This window comes from Trichosurus vulpecula, chromosome 1 (genome assembly GCF_011100635.1).
Source record: "Trichosurus vulpecula isolate mTriVul1 chromosome 1, mTriVul1.pri, whole genome shotgun sequence".
Classification (NCBI taxonomy): domain Eukaryota; kingdom Metazoa; phylum Chordata; class Mammalia; order Diprotodontia; family Phalangeridae; genus Trichosurus; species Trichosurus vulpecula.
This window is the reverse complement of record NC_050573.1, coordinates 75,479,647-75,498,467: the sequence shown is the minus strand read 5'-3', so window position 1 is coordinate 75,498,467 and position 18,821 is coordinate 75,479,647. Positions and strand designations below refer to the sequence as shown.

At 48.6% G+C, this 18,821-nt stretch overlaps 1 protein-coding gene across 2 annotated transcripts in view; it reads right to left on the bottom strand.

Annotated features, from left to right (window-relative positions):
• The window catches only part of CACNA1A (calcium voltage-gated channel subunit alpha1 A), a 255,770-nt gene that overhangs the window by 29,440 nt on the left and 207,509 nt on the right, over positions 1-18,821 (bottom strand). Inside the window, exons 32-38 of one of the 2 annotated variants that reach the window (XM_036755983.1) lie at positions 13,169-13,285; positions 12,636-12,701; positions 10,764-10,879; positions 10,200-10,350; positions 9,504-9,631; positions 6,699-6,795; positions 3,946-4,051 (exon numbers count right to left, since the gene is read on the bottom strand). In XM_036755983.1, the coding sequence (XP_036611878.1) occupies positions 3,946-4,051; positions 6,699-6,795; positions 9,504-9,631; positions 10,200-10,350; positions 10,764-10,879; positions 12,636-12,701; positions 13,169-13,285 (781 nt within the window). Of the gene's footprint in view, positions 1-3,945; positions 4,052-6,698; positions 6,796-7,572; positions 7,670-9,503; positions 9,632-10,199; positions 10,351-10,763; positions 10,880-12,635; positions 12,702-13,168; positions 13,286-18,821 lie in introns of both variants that reach the window. The other variant, XM_036755973.1, reaches the window with a different exon arrangement.

The window sequence follows — 18,821 nt, the reverse complement described above, 5'->3', positions numbered from 1 at the left end:
CTTGCTGTCCAAGGGACTCTCAGAAGTCTTCTTCAGCACCACAGTTCCAAAGCATCAATTCTGTGGTGCTCAGTTTTCCTTATAGTCCAGTTCTTACAGTATACATTCCTACTGGAAAAAACGTAGCTTTGATTATGCAGACATTTGTTGGCAATGATATCTCTGCTTTTTAGTGTACTGTCCAGATTTGCCATAGCTTTTCTTCCAAGGAACAAGTGTTGTTTTTTTTTTTTAATTTATGGCTACAGTTGCTATCTGCAGTGGTCTTTGAGTCCAAGAATATAAAATCTTCCTCCTCTATTTTCCAGGAAGTGATGGGACAATGGCCAAGATCTTAGGTTTTTTTTTTTCAACTTAAGCTTCAAGCCAGCTTTTACACTCTCCTCTTTCACTCTCATCAAGAGACTTCTTAATTCTTCTTCGTTTTCTGCCATCGGAGTGGCATCACCTTCATATCTGAGATGGTTGATAGCTCAACCTTAACTCTGGGTTTTGATTTGTCCAGTTTGGCATTTCACATGATGTACTCTGCATAAAAGTTAAATAAATAATGTGATAACATGCCGTCTTGCTGTATTCTGTTCCTGATCTTAAACCAATCAGTTGTTCCATGTCTGGTTCTAACTGTTGTGTCTCAGCCCACATACAGGTCCCTCAGGAGACTGGTACTCCCATCTCTTTTGAGAACTTGCCATATTTTGTTGTGATCCACACAGTCAAAGGCTTTAGTGTAGTCAACGAAGTAGGAGTAGACGTTTTTCTGGAACTCCCTTACTTTCTCTATAATCCAGTAAATGTTGGCAAATTGGTCTCTAGTTCTTTTACCTCTTCCAAAAACAGCCAGTTCTTCTGGTAATTCTTGGTTCATAAAGTTCTGAAGCCTAGCTCGCAGAATCTTAAGTATAACCTTGCTGGAATGTGAAATGATCATAATTTTTTTGATAATTTGAACATTCCTTGGCATTGTCCTTCTTTAGGATTGGGACATAAATCCTGCCTCAGGCTCATACTCGTTGTGTGACCCATGGCAAGTCACAACCCCTGCCTCAGTTTCCACATCTGTAAAATGGAGATAATAACAGCACCTGCATCCCAGGTTTATTGTGAGGATAAAATGAGATATCTGTGCTATATAAATGCTGGCTAGTATTATTTAGGGTCTTGCTCTGCCAATTGTCATTCCTCCCTCTGGTATTTTTCAGTCTCTTCCTCTCTACCGGTTCTTTCCTCTCCATCTACAACCATGCTCAACTCTCCCCAATTCTAAAAACTAAACAACCCAATCCAATCTTTTCCTTCATTCTGCTACTTCTGTGAGCTAACCCTTCTCACTTCTCTTCCCTTTTGCCACCAGCCTTCTCCAGGGTCATCTCCACCTCCTTTATCACCTGCTCGTTAACCCTGGCTTCTCTCCCCACTGCCTTTCCCAAACCATTCTCCCCAAGGTGAATACTGCCCTCCTCTGACAAGACAGCCTCTTCATCGCCAAACCAGTCCTCATTCTCTGTTGGCCCCCCTCCCCCACTCCCGCCACTGCTTACACTTCTTTCCTGCCTGAGCTTCTATTATTCTGCCCCATCCTGGGCTCCTCCAATGCCTCTGAGCTGCCTTTGACTTCTCCTAAGTCACAGCTCTGATGAGACCTGTCTTGTTCGGCACCGTTTAGCAGCTCCTCGGGGTTCACAAAATAAAGCCTAAACTCAAGGTGCTGCACAATTTAGTCCAGCCTGCATTTCTATGTATATGTCAGGCATCTTTGAAAGAGTGCTGAGCTCAGGCTCGGACACTTACTAGCTATGTGAACGCGAGCAAGCCACTTGACCTCTGTCTGCCTTGGTTTTCTCATCTGTAAAGTGAGGATCATGATATCTTTGCATTACCTGCCTTATGGCATTACTGGGAAAAAAAGTGCTCTGTAAATTTTCAGATACCAGATCAATGGGACTTCTTACTCCATCCAGGATGGATATTCACCAGACACACCTTGTACTTTCTCAGAGGAGACATCTGCTATCCGTTAAGATTCAAGTCATCCATCAAGGACTAATTCCAGTGCCTCCTTCAAGCTTATCTGATCATATGAGTTGGATCCTCTGGCTTTTTCTCCAGACTCCTATAGCATGACCTAGGGCATTTACCACTCACTGCTTTGCATCAGCAGCATATGGACACTTGTTTTATTCTCCAATTAGACTGTGAACCCCCCAGATAGCAAGGGTCACCACTTATCCATGTCCGAGTTTCTGTTGTCTCTAGCACAGGAGGTGTGCAGTTACGATGTGGTGAATGAAAGTGAAAAGTATGTGCAGTATAATCTTTTAAGAGATACTGCCCTCCTCTGAAAAGCATACTCATGTCTTCCAGAACCTAAAGCACCTTTTTCTTAAGCACACCATGCCCTGAGCTACCCTGACCCTGACTCCCTCTCTCCTTTCTCTTCCTACCAAACCTTTGACTTTACCACTAATATTTGATTACTTTGAAATATATACGGTAACTCAGATTAGGCTAACAGGTGGTGCATTTTGTTAAGTAAGTTTAATGACTTTAAGGACTAGATAAGAATGACTATTGTGTCGGCCTGTATGAATATTGCTTCTAGATGCAGTGGATGGAGCACTTAGGATTGGGACATAAATCCTGCCTCAGGCTCATACTCGTTGTGTGACCCATGGCAAGTCACAACCCCTGCCTCAGGAAGACCTGACCACGTCAGACACAAGCTGTGTATCCCTAGGCAAGTCACTTAACCTGTCTATGAAATGGGAATAATAACAGCACCTGCCTCAAAGGGTTGTTGGGAGGGTCAGAAATGAGAATATCTGGAAAGCGCTCAGCAGAGCACCTGGCACAGAGAAGGTACTATAATATATACATGCCAGCTGTGACTATCGTTATCCTGTTGTACTTAAAAGCATCTCAGGTAGGTTAAAGACTCTCCGTTACGGTCTAGTCTTTATGTAAGCCCTCATCTTCCAAGCCAGCTAACACTTTTCTCCCTGTAGCTGACCCCTGCTCATCAGTTCATGGGATGTGCTTTCTCTTAAGCAGTGGAGATACGTTGCACTAAGCTATCTATGCTCTCTTTCCAGGCTCTTGGCTAATCACTTTGGGCATAAGGACATACCTTTGCCAGTTGAATGGATGCCTGTGGTTATGGGTTATGGGTGCAGTGTATGGCCATGGAGGAGGATGAAGCAGACTGGTGCCACCCAGCCGGACATGAATGTGCAGCTTTATGCTCCAACTAGGTGAGTTACCCAGCTAACTCTGGCTTCAGACCGAGTCTTGCATAAATGATCACAACCATCCACATCAGTGGGCTCAAGGGGCAAGTTTTTACTGAAGCGACTACTTCATCATACAGCACACCAAAGACAAACATTTTCTCTAAAGGTAGGGATCGCAGAATGTCAGCTCAGTAGATTTTCCTTCCAAAGGGAGTATGAAAGAGTCTAGCAGAGGTCCTGCTATGTACCCTGCAGAGTCAGGGGCAGTACATGGGTCTCTGGAGTCCAACTGCTATCCCTAACTTCCTCATTCTTTCCACTGGAGAGGTCCCTAAAGACACCTCAATTGAATGCTCTCTTTTCTAGGGGTTTTGGGTATTTGGGGCCCTGATATGAGTCTTCCTGTCTGTCTCCCTTCTCCTGTCCAACTGATTTATCCACAGCTCAGAAAGTGGGAAAGGTGTTTTTCAGGTAGTCAATGGGATCTTTGGGTAGAGATACTCTGTTCTCCCAAAACATGTACTAGGATCTGTTGAGCTTCTTCTGTTCAGTCTGGCATGGGGAGAGCAACGCCTGTGACCCTTTTGTGTGGGCCCAGTCAGGACTGCTTTTCTCAGCCCATTAGGTCATCTCCCCACAAGCCCTCCTGCCTTTCAGAGGACCAAGGCCGTGGCTCAGCACTGGTGGCTCCCATCTCTCTCACCCACTCTTTTACCTTTGGCAATTTTAATGTCTAGGGCTGTCCGGATCAGGGCCATGAGAGTAGAGTTGAAATGAACTGTGTTGTCATCTGCAACAGGCAAATCCATTCGCAGAAGTCTCTGCGGAGAGTCAACATGGAGCCCATCAGCCTAGTGCCCCTCTCGTCATTCCCCCATGTCCTCAGCCCCCTCCAGAATGCATTTCAAAAACCAAAGAGCAGCAGGAAGAACTCTGCGGAGGGTTAGGTATCTGGAAGCTAACCATAGTCCCCATTTTTCCTGGTGAAGGGAGACCCAGGCAGTGGCCAGCTCCTGGGCTCCTATCTTCTGTCTAAGAGGAGTGAACACTTCTTTGTGGTGGTCTGCTGGAGGCTTAATGCCTTCTGCATCCTCTGCACGAGGCAGGGAATGCCTTCCGTCTGGAAGCACCTTGAATCATCCTCATGAACCCAGCACCTGTCCCCTGCAGTCTCTGGACCCACCCCACACCATGACCCTCAGGTCTTCCTATGCCCTGGCCCAACAGAGTTCTCCCTGGATGGCTCAATTCAGATCAAACTCGAAAGAAAAAGAGAACATGTCTGGAAGCCTCACAGCCCCATTTCTGGGGAGTACATGCAGGCGGCAAAGGCCGAGGCAGAAGCACAGAGCACACGGGCCAAGGGATGGGTAGGAACACCCTCCAACTTGGGCCAGGCTGTGTAAGATAGGACCAGACCATCACACGCTACATTCCCTCCGAGAAGATGCTCAGTGCGCACGCAGGTGGGCAGGCAGGCGGATGGTTACACAGGCCACTGGCCCTAGGGAGGAGGGAGGTGGAACCATGCAGAACATGCAACGTGGAACACCAAGCACCACACGGCAGCCATGGACAAGGCGTCACAGACAGGAAAGCATCCACATGGAATCTCGAGACTCATTCATAGCTCCCATAGAGATCAGTATTCAGTGACAGGTCCAGATTTCGGCTCAGTGCAATGGTGGGGGTGGGAGTGGGGGTGGGGTCTGCTCCCTAGGTCCCAGGGAAGGGTGCTATTCCAAGGTGCTAGGTGGTGTGGGCGGAAAGGATGGCCAGGTCAGGCTGTAAGTGGCATGGAGATGGTGTTGGGGTGTGAGGCCCACGAGGGGATTGAGACATTGAGCCCACTGTCCTTGGTGGAGCAGTTAGCGAGAAACAGGAAGATGAGGAGTTAGGGATGGGAAATCCAGAGACATGAATCCAGCCAGGAAGGAGAGGGAGAGTCACAGAGACTATGAGGAAGAGAGAGACAAAGAGAAGGATGTAAGAGCGGGATCTTCAAGGGGGAGAGACACAGACGCAGAGGCAAAGACAAATGGAAAAGGAGAGAAAGATCAAGAGAGGAGAGTGAGGTGAGACACAGGAGAAGCAGCGACTGCATCCAAGATGGAAGACAGCAAAAATCTCCAATGCCCAAAGGCTGACAGCACTGGCTGCCACAGAGCGGCATGGAAGTGACATGGAAGAAGACAGAGTGAAGGTGAATCAGGACCTGAAGAGGAGGAAGGATGAATGAGGAGAAGCTATGAGACAGGCTAGAACTGCATTGACAGAGAAGGGGCTGGAAGGGACGCTGTGAAGGGGAGGGAAAGGGAACAAGCCAAGGTTAGGGTTTTTAGGGTCATTTGTCAGGGGGGCAGTTTTCTTTCTTTTCTTTTTAAAGTTCCAGAATCTTAGATAGTTACTGTGGCTTATCTGAAAAATCTGTCCTTGGAGAGATGGGAATCCCAGGGTCATGCAGGGCCCAGAGAGGAGGTTTGCTTGAGGTCTAAAGGGTGGGGAGGCTAGGGGGATGGGCTTTAGTTCAGAAACCTCAGAAAGGTCCTACCCCAAAGGCTGCCTGGAATTTTCCCCAATCCCCTGCTGCAGGCTCTTTCTGGCTGGGGGAACTCTTTTTCTCCCTTCAGCATGCACAGGGCCCCTTCATGCACATACCCTTTACCCCTGCCCCACCCTGGGCCCTTCCTGGGAGATGCAGCATGCATATCCACAGTGTCAGGGAGCCAGCCTGTCCTGGGACCCCAGCTTCGGCTTGCCCATCTACTCTGGAACAACAAAGAAGCACATTCCAATATTGGGGGCCGGGCATCTAGGGGGCTCTGTAAAGCCATCCCTGGGCATTGGGGTGGATGTGTGTGTGGGGATAGGGCAGTGGGAAAGAGGGCTCAGGATGCTCATGGGAAATTTCCCTTCTTCCCTTAGCTAACTGTAGTTCTAGATGATTGGAGACCTTGGGGACCTCTCTGGGGTGAGCCTGGGGTGAGTCCTGTCCTGTTCAATATCTCCATTTTGCCACAGGTTTTCTATCTCCTTCCCCACTTCCCAGGCACCCAGGGCTGAGGGCTGTGCAGCGTGTGTCTGTGTCTGTGTCTGTGTCTGTGCATGTGTCTGTGTCTGTGTCTGTGCATGTGTGAGGAGGTGGGGTGGTGATACTTGCTTTTTGAAGGTGACTTTGCTTCAAGGTGGTGATTGAGGGTCTGAGGGACTTGGGTTGATTCTCTAGTGGCCCCTCCCCCCCCCACGCTACTGGCCATAATGGAGTCTCTGAAACACAACACACTAACCAAAGAGAATGGACACGACTGTATTGGTTAAAGAAGATCATGACGATGAGAATTATTTTGCTCGAGGAAAAAAAAAAAGGAAGTATCAATAGAAAAAGAGATCTGGTAGGTTGTCTTTGTGAGCATTTAAAAAAAGAAAAGTGACCTTGTTTTCCTTTGGTGGGTGTCAGATTTAGTCTACCTTATAAGCAACTCGGGCCGGACACTTCTTCCCCAAACCCAGGGGCGGAGACATGTGTCTGAGCATCTCATACATGTCCGGGTAAGCCATGCGGCCCCTGGCAGCACCGAAACAACAAAACCAGAACCAGAAACAAAAACAAAAAAAAGAAAACCGAGAGAGGAAAAAAAACACAGAGAGAGAAGAACCACACGAGCCAAAAAAAGCAGGAAAAATAGAGAGAGAGATGCAGAGAACAAGAAAATATATTTTTTAAACAAATTGAAAAGAGGGGAAAAAAATGGAAGAAAAGTAATAAAAAAAGATTACTTCACTGCTCATTGGCAGAGAGAAAGAGCAAAATCATGTTCACTTCTGACTTTGGTTTCTTGGCAAATTGGCAGGGAGGGCCTTGAAACTCTCTACCAGAAACCGGGAAACCATTTTTTCTTTAAACTTGGGCAAAGTCCCATAGCTTAGAAAGAGATATCTTACTGGGAGAGGGAGGGACCTGGGAAAGAGGGCAGGGCTCGTCAGGAGTTGAGGGGAAAGGGAGTGGAGTCAATGGTGGAGTCGTCAATGCAGTTTTACTCCTCCCCAAATGGAAATCCATATTAATGCAACTGTGGTTTGGGGGGGGGTGCAGTTGAGACCCTGGAATGCCCAGCTTCAGCTAACAGCAAGCAGAGATGGTGGAAGGTAACTTGAGATATATGCTCCATGCTTTTTGAGTCTAAGTGACTGCGTTATCTTAGGCATTCTGTTTGCTAAGAGGTCACTAATTAAATGCAAGATATATCGAAAGATGTATATATATATATATGAAATATATATATTAAGAACCAAAAGCCACATTCATTCCGTTGACGCTAGCAGGTTTTAGTGGAAATCAAACCTTGCAAGCAACCCTATGAGGACATTTCTTGCCTAAGCCGAGAGGGGGAGATATAACACGCAATAAACTGTACATATCCTTATAATGAATCCGACCGCTGTAAGAAGAATACATGGGTGTTAGTGCAGATTCTAAGGGTCAAACACAACATATACATGTATATAGACACACAGCATCACAGAGACGTCATGGGATTGCCGCCACAAAGATAAATAACAGGGCTGGCAATGCCCAGCGCTGGCTCCAGACATTCGTACCAGAGTAAAAGAACTAGAGAAACGAAACCACGCACAAGAGAGTGGGGAATGAGGGCCGATGAGAATAGTCTCTCTTGCCCTTAATTTTTACATTTCCAGTTAAGCAAGCACACTGATTAACCAATCCAAGGGGACCCCTCCATCATCTGCTTGCAGGGCTCTGTGCTAGAGCCAAAACTACTTCTGAGACAGAGTGGGGCTGTGGAAAGAGCCCTGGGCTTGGGGTCAGAGACTCTGGGTTCACATCCTGCCTTTGTTACTTGTTAGCTGAGGGATCTTGGGATGGTCCCTCTCCCTCTCAGGCTCTTCATCCATAAAATGAGGGGGTCAGACTAAGTGTTCCCTGAAGGCTCTTTCAACTCTAGATCAAAGATCAAATCCATTCATACTTGCATACTTATGTGTACGCACACAAATGTGCACGAGAACACACACACACACACACACACACACACACACACACACACACACACAAACACAAACACAAACACATACCCATCCCCTGAATGAATTGGGAAAGGGTGGTGGAGTTACAACAACAAAGCACAGTTGGCTTGTAAGGTAACCCCTTCCTGGGCCTGCAGACAATCTAAACAGCCTCTCTGGGTGAGGACAGCAGAGGCAAGGTGTTAATGGTTATCAGAAAAGCAGTTGGATGCAATTCAACTGAAATGACCTAAAGTTAAAAGAGTAAAAGTTAATCAGCAGCAAAGATCTAAGTCCACTGACCCTGATGGTTCCTCTAGGCCTGGCCAGGCTCCCTGGAGGTCCCTGCCTACTGTGTACTAGCTCTCCAGGGGCTGCAGTAACAGAACATCCACCTCTTCTTGTCCCTGTCTAGCTCCCATGGGTGAGACATGAGAAGGTGCCAAAGGCCCAGGCATGGGAGACTTCTAGTGGGGTCTTTCAAGGACCATCATCAGCCTTTGAGCTTAAGGCAAAGGGGGGGTGGGGCGGAGAGAATGAGTGGGACTCCTTGCATGATGACTGGGTTGGGAATTTAGGGGCTGTTGTTACAGTGGACCAGGAGTACTTTACCCTGCTTTTGTTGAACAGAGGAGGGTGGTATGGGTATGCTTGTTTTCTGAGGGACTTGCCATATTAATAATACAAGGAAGTGAAGGGGGAGAGTGAAGGGGGCAAGGGCATCCCATCAACTTAGGGCCTTCAAGATGTGAAGCCCAATATCTTGCCAAAGGGCCCATGGTCCTTGACACTAAAGGTCTAACAAAGTCTTTTAGCCTAGAGCTCAGATTTTGTGCAGGGTCAGGATCAGTGCAGATCCCAGGACAAGGCAATACTTCCATTCCTCTTCCTCCTTTGGGCCCTTCCTCCTTCCCTTTAACCGTCTGACCACAGAGGGCCTTTGCTTTGTCCCTGCACCAGAATGAATGTTAGTAGGGGTATCATGTGGTCACCAGCCTGGCACCTCTCTCCTGAAGAGTTAAGACAGAGAGGTCTTGGAAGAAAGCTTAGCCCTGTGGATCCCTAGCCGCCCCCCCCACCCCGCTACCCCCTCCACAGCTCTTAACCACGCCAGTGGAGCCCATAGAGCCTTGCCTGAGAAGCATTCCCCCAAACCAGGAGCAGGGAGGAGATAGGGCCTTTCCCAGACTACGGCCTCCAAGGCTGAGAGCTAGGGGTGAGGCCAGAAGAGTTCAGATAACTTCTTACCAAGCTGCAGGATCATATTCGGCCCAGACACGCACATACTCATCCAGGTGATGGGGGCCCAGGATGGAAGAGTCTCGGGTGAGATACTCAAAATTGTCCATTATGACAGCCACAAAGAGGTTCAGCATCTGCGGTGGGCCAGGGTGGAAGAGGCAACTTTAAGTGAGAGCCCAGAAGAAAAAACACCAAAGTGACACCTGTCTGTCTCCTCCCCCCACCATCTATCTTAGAAATTCTCATTTTCCTTCCCTTAACCTTGAACTTCTCTTTTATTCACATCCTCCTACAGATTCCTTGATAATTTCTACCTGCCTCTCCCTGCCCCGATCTCCTCCTGGCAGAGAAAGGTACCCAAGGATGTCTTCTGCAAAAAATAAGGGCCCAGCATTCTAAGGCAGTTCCGCAGATCTCTGGTTCTTAGCCTGTACTGCTTTAGATTGGAGTTATTTTTGTTTAGACCACCCTCCTCTAGATGATGGGCTCCATGGGACAGGTAACATGGCTTCCTTCTCTGTACATCCCCTAGAGTGTTGTCAAGTATGGGACCTTACATGTGGTCACTGATAAATCAATGTTTACGGAATGAATGAGGGATACTCCAGCTACATTGCATCAGTACAGAAATGAAGCCCCCCTTCCCATCCACCCCCATCCCTGGAAAAGGGTAAGGGCCAATGGGATCTTCCCCAGACTCACCAGAAAGGAACAGAGGAAGATGAAAGACACAAAATAAAAATAGGCAAACTCATTCCCACACTCGGGCTCCCTGATGCCCGATTTCTTATCGCAGGGTTTCCCACTGAGGCAGGACAGCATGATGTTATGCCATGCCTCACCTGTGGCACTCCTAGAGACAGAAGGGAAGTCAGACTCTGTTGTGCTGAGGGAGGACCGGACACCTGCCCACCCCTCTTCCTTGAACTTCAGCCCCCTGGCCCTGAATCACAGGTCTTTCAGCCTTCCCCATGGCTAAGGTAAGAAAGGAGGACAGGACCCCAGATGTCACTTTTTGTGTCTATTCCTATAATACCACTCCTAGTATTCACAACCATGCCCAGTATTTGGCAGGCACAGAGCAAAGTGCCAGGTCTCACTCAGCTCAATGAGGGAGCTAAGGAACCAAAGAATGAAGGAACCATGCTTAAGGCCCAGTCTCCTCTCCTCCTCTGCCTCTGCTCTCCCCCACCAAATAGGTCTGTATCCAGGGACTCTGTATGTCTCTCTGTCCCTCCCGCTTCTTCCCAGGAACCTCCACTTTACCTGAAGAGGAGCATCAGTGCCTGGAAGAAGGTGCGGAAGTTGTTGTGCTCCGTGATTTGGAAATCATCGTCATCATTGTCTTCTTCTTCCACATCGATGCCAATGTTACCAAACACCTAAGGGAGGCAAAGCATTCTCAGAGAAGGGGACCCTGCTACTCCAGAGCCTGGGGTCTTGGTCAGTACCTGGGAGCTTAGAGCAGGGAATGGGGGCCAGCTCTCATGGAGAGGATAAGAATTTAATGAACACAGATCACTTTAATACAGTATAAATGCTTCAGGAAGGTGCAAAATTGAATGTGAGTCCACATCTCTACAAAGGACAAGGAATTTGAAATGGCAGATAAATGATAACATGGGAAATTTAGATAACTGGGAGAATTTCCTGTTGTGATAGCCTACTAAGGAAAACAGCCTGTCAAGAATCCCAAGTATTAAGGAGTCAACCAGAGGCAGCTGGCAGCACAGTAAGATTGAGCACTTGGTCTAGAAGCAGGAAGGCCTGAGTTCAAATTTCACCTCAGACGTTGACTAGCTATGTGAGCCTGACCTCCGGCAAGTCACTTTGCCTGTCTGACTCAGTTTCCTCATCTGTAAAACGGGAATAATAGCACCACTTCCCTCCCAGGGTTGCTGTGAGACTCCAGTAAGATATCTGTAAAAATGCCTGTCACACAGTGCTATACAAATCCTGATTTCAGAAATCTTTTTGAAAAGAGGGATGCTGTAATTTTATCCTTCTCTGATGTGGATTTGATTATAAATCAAGAGATATTATGAAAAATAAGCCAAGAAGCTGCTAGAATGAATGGAAAATTGACTCGAGCAAGACTCCCTTTGATTTCTTCCCCTGGAACTCAGTTTTTACTTGTCTAAATTAACTCTGTGCTTCTTCTGGCAGACAGCTGAGCCACTGTGCAACCAACATCATGTAGTGGATGGGGTCTTCAAGCTGGAGGCTCTCATGTCTGGCTAAGACAAGCATGCTCGCTGGGAGGGGACTACTGGGGGATCAGGGAAGACTGCATGAAGGGGGTGGAATTTGATTTGAGCTTCAAAGGAGATGCAGGAAATTCAGCAAATAAAGAGCTGGGGGTGGGGAGGTCATTGCAAGTATAGGGAGCAGCCTTAGCAAAGGCATGGGGATGGTAGATCAGAGGGCTGTTCATTGACCGGAGCATCCCTAATGTGTATGAGTGAGAATGATAGGAGATGAGGTTTGGGTACATCTGACCAAGGGGAAGCCATGTTCTGCATGAGATGAGTCCAAGGCCTGCATGCTGCATTTTACTTGTCCCTGTGACCTTGTAGGTCACTGGCCTGTCACTGGAAAGTCATTTTTTGTTGCCGTTGTTATTCAGTCATTTCAGTCCTGTCTGACTCTCCATGACCCCATCTGAGATTTTCTTGGCCAAGCTACTGGAGTGGTTTGTCATTTCTTTCTCCAGCTCATTTTACAGTTGAGGAAACTGGGGCCAACAGGATTAAGTGACTTGCCCAGGGTCACACAGCTGGTAAGTGTTTGAGGCAAGATTTGAACTCAGGAAGATGAGTCTTAGCTACCAGAAAGACAATGTTGTGTAGTGGAAAGAGGTTTCGGGCAAACCCATCCCCCTCTCCAGGTCTCAGATTTTTCATTTATGATGAAGTTGAATTAGATTATCTTGAAGGTCCCTTCCAGCTCTGTGATTCCATGACCTTTGAACCCATCCTCCAATCTCCAAATCTGGCATTTTATTGTCCTTCCTCTGCATAAAGTAAACGGGAGATTCCCCTCCCCTGGAGCTTCTGGAAGTTTTAAGAGGAGAGAGAGAAAAGGGCACCCCACTTCTGGGTCAAGTGAGGTTCTTGCAGAAAGTAACCCACAACTCACCTGCATCCCTATGATGGCGTAGATGAAGAAAAGCATGGCAATCAGAAGGCAGACATAGGGGAGAGCCTGCAGAGAGGTCAGGTGAAGACTTTTAGTTCCCTTCCCCTCTGACAATCCACACCTTCCTGACTGAGAACTACATCTTGCCACATCCTCCTTGGCTGGTCTTCTAGTCTTCTCTAAAGGAATTATCTAAATCTGTACTTTGATTAGAGCAAGTGTTTTTAGGTTTGGACAGCACAGGTTAGGACCTGGTAGAAAGTGAAGAAGCTCCAGAGGAGAGGAGAGCCTCTTACTGGGTTTGGACTTTGGACTGGCTCAAAACATCCTTGACTGAATTAAGTCAGTATAACTGTCGGTGCTCCTAATGGGTGCCTTCAGCATTAGTGCTGGAGCTTTGCTAAAGATCTAGTCTCATATTTGGTATCTCCCCATTATTACTTCTAACTCTATCATGGGAGTAACTGATACCTGCTTTCTTGGTGTAAGCCAGACCTGCGGCAACCCCTCCCTTTGTCCTCACAATCCCTTACCTTGAAGGACTGTACAAAAGTCCAGAGGAGGATGCGAATGGTATAACCCTGGCGAAGTAGCTTGATGAGGCGGGCAGCCCGGAAGAGGCGGAGGAAGCTGAGGTTGATAAAGTTGTTCTGGGAAGATGGAGAGAAGGCGTGACTATCTGCCCACATAAGTAGGTCCCCAAAGCCACTCAACATCTATGTCAATCTGGACAATGCCAGAACCCAAAACCAAGTAGAGAAAGCAATCTCAACCCCAACCAAAGAGGGGAAGGAAAGAAAGGAAGAGCCAACACAATGTCACTGAGGAAAAGCTTGAAAGGAAGGGGAAAAGCAAGAGAGAAAGGAGGTAGGGAAAAAAAAAACTCAACAACTCAAAATGGAAGCCACTTGCTAACACCCTCCCACCCACCCCAATCCTGCAACCCATAAAAGAAGAAAAGGAAAAGGAAAGAAAAGGAAGAGAAGAAAAGGAAAAGAAACAAAAACATTTGAATCATCCAATCAGGAAAAAAATTATCATGGTTTTTGTTTATCCCAACAACCAAATGCACTGAGACAGTAGGACACAAGCAGGTAACGTCGCCGAGTCTCGTCACACATGTACGATGCACAGACACCAAAGAGAGGGAAGCCAGCAAGCTCAGGCCTGGTGGGCTTGTGCGTGTTACATGTGCATGTTACGATCCGGGCCAGAAATGCATCAGTCACACGGACTCAACAGGTGCACTGCACGGCACAGCACTATGCGGCGTGGCACTGCCCACCCCGCTCTGGCCCGCCCTGACCTCACCCCCAGACGATCAGCCAAGGGCTGAGAACAGCAGCGCTCGAGCCAATCGGGAGAAGCAGAATAGGATCTTTTCTTACCCCCTTGGCGAGCGGGGATGGGGAGGACAGAAGGGAGCCGGGGCTGTTCGGCTGCAGGGTGAGTCCTCGCTGCCCGGTGAGTCCGTGAAGATGCATTTTTGGCCCTTTTCCCCCCTCTCTGGGATGGCTTCACAGCTTCTGGGATTGGGTGGAGCAGCGTGGGACCAAGCCTGCAGTAAGCGATGGAGCTCCCATGGGTGTTGTGAGCTTGGGAATGTCCCAGGCTGACAGAGGGGGTGGGTGCTGGGGGCAGGGAGTCTGAGCCATTCCTGCCACCAGCACCTCCTCTGTCAGGCCCCTCCCTGCCTTGCAGTCACAGACTTTACTCAAGGGCCCTGCTCCCTAACTGCCTCCTCCTCCTCCTCCTCCTCCTCCTCCTCCTCCTCCTCCCCACCCAAGCCAAACCCCGAGCACCAGAGAAACACTTTGATTGGAAGGACCAGTTAGGAACAGGATGGGATCTGGTAGGACAGCTCTGGTGTACCAGTTCAGTGAAGCAAGAGGAGCTGCTTTCTTGGGGAATAAACAATTTCCTGGGCCAAGCTGGGGCCTTTGGGACCCTTGTGGCAGGAGTTGAGATGTATGGGGAAGGATGATCACCCTAGTGTTCCCTCATTCCCCACTCAAGGCAGGTACCATGAGCTGCATTTTTTTACATTTTTTTACATTTTTTACCCGACTTCACTGCAGCTGGCTAGCCATGAGGAAGAGAAGGTGGGAAAAGATAAGGAAGCAAATGCTTCCTTAGTTGACTGACAAATTCATATGGGGATGTGTTGTTAGGGGTATATGGGTGCAAGCAGGTATAAGGGAGGCAGGCACTATGGGTTTTTGTGGGGGGTGGGCTAGAGCAAAAGCAGGGACAAAATGTGGGAAGTATGCCTAAGAGCTAGATTAAATAGTCTTTCTGCTGTGTTCTTGGAGATGGGCATGAGGAGGGTGGGATTCAGGAAGGGGAGGTGGAGAAGAGCCACCAGGGCCATGAGGGCAGAAGTAAGTGCCATATGGTGCTAGGCTAGCCTTGGAAATAGAACACAAAAGTCCTGGCCTCCACTACTTTAGCAATCCACTCCAGTTATGTGGGGGAAGGCCATGTAAGGCCTGTTAAAGGATCCCACTTTTAGTCCCCGCCTAACCAGCACACATCATTCATCACCCCCAGGGAGCAATTTATTTGTAAGGCTGGGTTATGGGAACTTTGTAGGCTAGCGTTGAGCAGGGCCCTTGGATCTTCTCCAGCCCTCCAAGTGCCTTTCAGAGGTCTCTAGCTCACAGAGACTACACCAGCTCCCTCTGGCACACTCATTAGGGGAACAATGGAGGGGCAGCCTCAACACCCTAGCTCCCTGACAGTGTCTACAAGCAGGACTTCGCCTCTGAGGAGCTGTTATGGTGCCTGCTAGATTGGGATTCTTGCTCCAGGGGCGAAATCTGTGCCCCTGAGCTGGTGTGATAAGACAAAACACACAGCACAAATACCCTTGGTCTCCCTTAACACATTAACTCAACCCAAGGGGAACTGGGGGTAACGTCAAGCTGAAGTTGCCTTCAGCTCATGCAGTGGGTGGGATATCTGAGACAAAGTCCCCAACTCTCTAGTCACTGTACAATTGGTACCTCGGGACAGCTCCCATAGAATTGGACCAGACCACCCAGTGGACCCTCTCAAGGTACTCCACCTTGTGGCCACTTTCTCTGCCCCCTCTTGCACTCCCTCAGAGACCCTTCCCCTCCTGTCGATCCCATAAGTGCAAGCCATCCCTTCCATGGGTGGAGCATAACATGTGGACTCCAACAAAGCATGCAGAGCGGCAGAAGCTCCCGCAGTGGGATAGCGACTCCAGGCAGGGGCAGGGGAAAGGGAAGGGGCAGGTGCAGGGCAAGAAGTTTTCAGTCAGCTGTGGTGATGCTGGAGAAGCCATGGAACAGTCCCAAGGGAGAGATGCATGCAGAAAGTCCACCGCCCACCTCAGAACACAGCAAGAGGAAGACACACAGGGGTCTAGAGAGAGGACCAAGAATGGGGCAAGTGAGGCCTGGAAGAGTGAGGGAAGGGCAGAATTTGAACCTTACTCATTCTCTTTTTCTGGGTAAAGGGATCACAGACTCTCAGACTACCCCCAAACCTTCTACCCACTTTACTGCTTCTCCTAACTAATTGGACAGCCCCTAGTTTACTCTTTTGGATGCTCCCCACCTCCCCTCCACACCGCTCTATCTACCCTTTGGCTAGACCTATGGGCTGTCAGGGGTTGGAAAGCTTGGGTACAAGGTGTATGAGGAAGTGAGCCTCCTCGGCTTCCTCTCAGTTCTCTCTGCCATCCCATGCCCTTTCTTCCTATCTGGCCATGTGCTTCCTGGTTCTAGTATGGACAGAACCTGCTTCAGTATCTCAAGAGCCAAGACTCCCATGGCATTTCCTGCCCATCCACAAGCAGGAAGCCCCAGGAATCTCACACCCTGTGAATGGTCAGAGATTTCAAGCCCTGATTCTGCACGTCTGAGAGTTTGGGACAATGTCTGCAAGGAAGCTTGCTGTAGTGGAGACAATGCTGGATTTGGGGTCGAGAAGGCCCGGGTTCGAATCCTGCCTCAATCACTATGTCACCGTGGGCAAGTCACTTAACTTCTCTTGGCCTCAGTTTCCCCACTGGTAAAATGGAGATAGTAAAAACACTTTCCTCCTGGGATAAAGTGCGTTGTAAGGATAAAATGAGCTATATAAAGTGCTTTGAGAATATTGAAGTGCTATATAAATTCTCATTATTATCATCTGGGGGCCCACCTAGCCTAGGATAGTTTTGCCACATCAACTCTGTGCTCCAGCCAGGACGGGAGGATGGGCACCTGGGGTACTTTTCCTCATGTTGCTTTCCTCCCTCTGCTTCAGTCCATGCTAGTCTGTGGCTAAAAGCAGTAGCACCTTCTTTCTTCTGAAAGCTTCCAGCTCCACACAGCCGGGGCTCTAGACCAAGCAGCCTAAATGTTTCTCTCCCCTGCAGAGTCAGACAAACTTGGTGGAGGTTTTGGGGGATGAAAGGCCACTATGGGAAGGTCCTTAAAGGTTACAGTGAGTCAGAGTGGTGGTGGCACCAAGCCCTCTGTAGAGATGCAGGCCCCTCAGAGATCTCTAATGATAAGCTGCCCCAGATAAAAGGGAGGGGAGTGGGCTCTATCCTAGGGGAAGAGAGACGAAAAGACCAATATGGGGGTAATTTAAAGGGTTTCCTTTTAGGACCAGGGGTGGCATTTAGGAGAAGGGAGGCATATGCAAGCAGCAAAGTGAGACTCCTAGGGGAAGAGAAAGCAGGCTGAATATACGGCATGACAATGTGGAGATCCCTGGGACAGTGATGGACAGCAGAGATAGGGCCTGGGAATATGTGCATTGTGGGTGAGCAAGTATAAGTCAGAGCGTCAGTGTGTTTGTAGATAAAAGTATCTGTAGGAGGAGGTGTGGAACCAGGAAAACGTGTGAAGGTGCATGCAGTATGTAGCTGAGCAGACATTCCAAGGGACTTCCTTTATGGAAGTGGCTGGACAGGGGCTAGACCTGTCCAGGCACCAGGTGACCTGGGCACTCCCCTCATCACTGCCCTGATGTTGCCAGCTCTCATCTGGGTTAGGCTGGGCTGTGGCTCTGCCATCCCATGCCCTTGCCACCCAAAAGGCAACCCTCTTCTTGTCTCTTCTCTGTCTCAAACTAAGTCTTGGCAAATGGCCAAAGTCCCTAGCTCAGGGGACACACATGAAGAATCTAAGGCCCGTAGAGGCTATATTCTTTGTCAGTGGGAGCAGGAGAGGGACGAAGAGGGAGGGGAAAGTCAGCTGCAGCACAATTAGTGTAGTGTGTGGGTTACGGGCATTAGAATGTGCCTAGGGAACACAGGCTTTAAAATCAACCTGAGTGAATACCCTAGATATGTGATGGTACTGGATGTAGGTGTGTGCAAGGGGGTGTCCATACAGGTCATGCACATCGTGTAATGGCTCTGTGGGGCTGGTGTAATAGACACTGGGGGCTCCCCTTAGTGAGGAGTCCAGAGTTAGCAGCTTTGTTGGATTCATCTCCTGGGCTCTTAGGGGCTTCTGGCAGTCAGGAGACCAATTTGGGGAGGGAGGGGCCACTTTAAAAACAACCAAAAGAATACAGAATTCAGACCCAACAAAGATCAGAGCAAAAGGGCTAAGAAATACATACAGATACACACACACACACACACACACACACACACACACACAGAAATAGGCAAAGAGGAAAGTGGTGGGGAGGTGGGAGGGATGATGCGATTCAGGCTGTCCAAACGCACGGGCCATGCAGTGCCGAGACAAGAGGATGCTTTCCGCTAATGTAAGGCATTTAGGCTTCAGAAAGAAGTAAAACCAACCGGATCCTAGATGTAGATGTTGAAGATGAATGGGGGATTGGGCGGGGGCAGATGGGGAGGTTTATTCAGCATTTTAGGTTGATTCGTTACCAGTGCCAAAACCCAACGGATTTCGGTTCCAAAGAGGGGGTAGGGGCAGTGGGTTTGGGATATAGTCATTGGTGTATGGACACACAGACCAGGTCATGGATGGACACATGAGTTTCATAGTGCATTTTGATTGGATGAGTTTTTCAGACGGCGTTGTGCATTGGCACATACAGTATAAAGAGCGAGCATGAAAAAAGAGACAAGACAAGAAACACGATCATTATATACTGCACACGAGGCAAACCGAAGTTACCCCGGTCAACATCAGCATTTCATCCTTATCCAACTAGCCACCCCCACCTGGCTTTTTCCACTGGTTG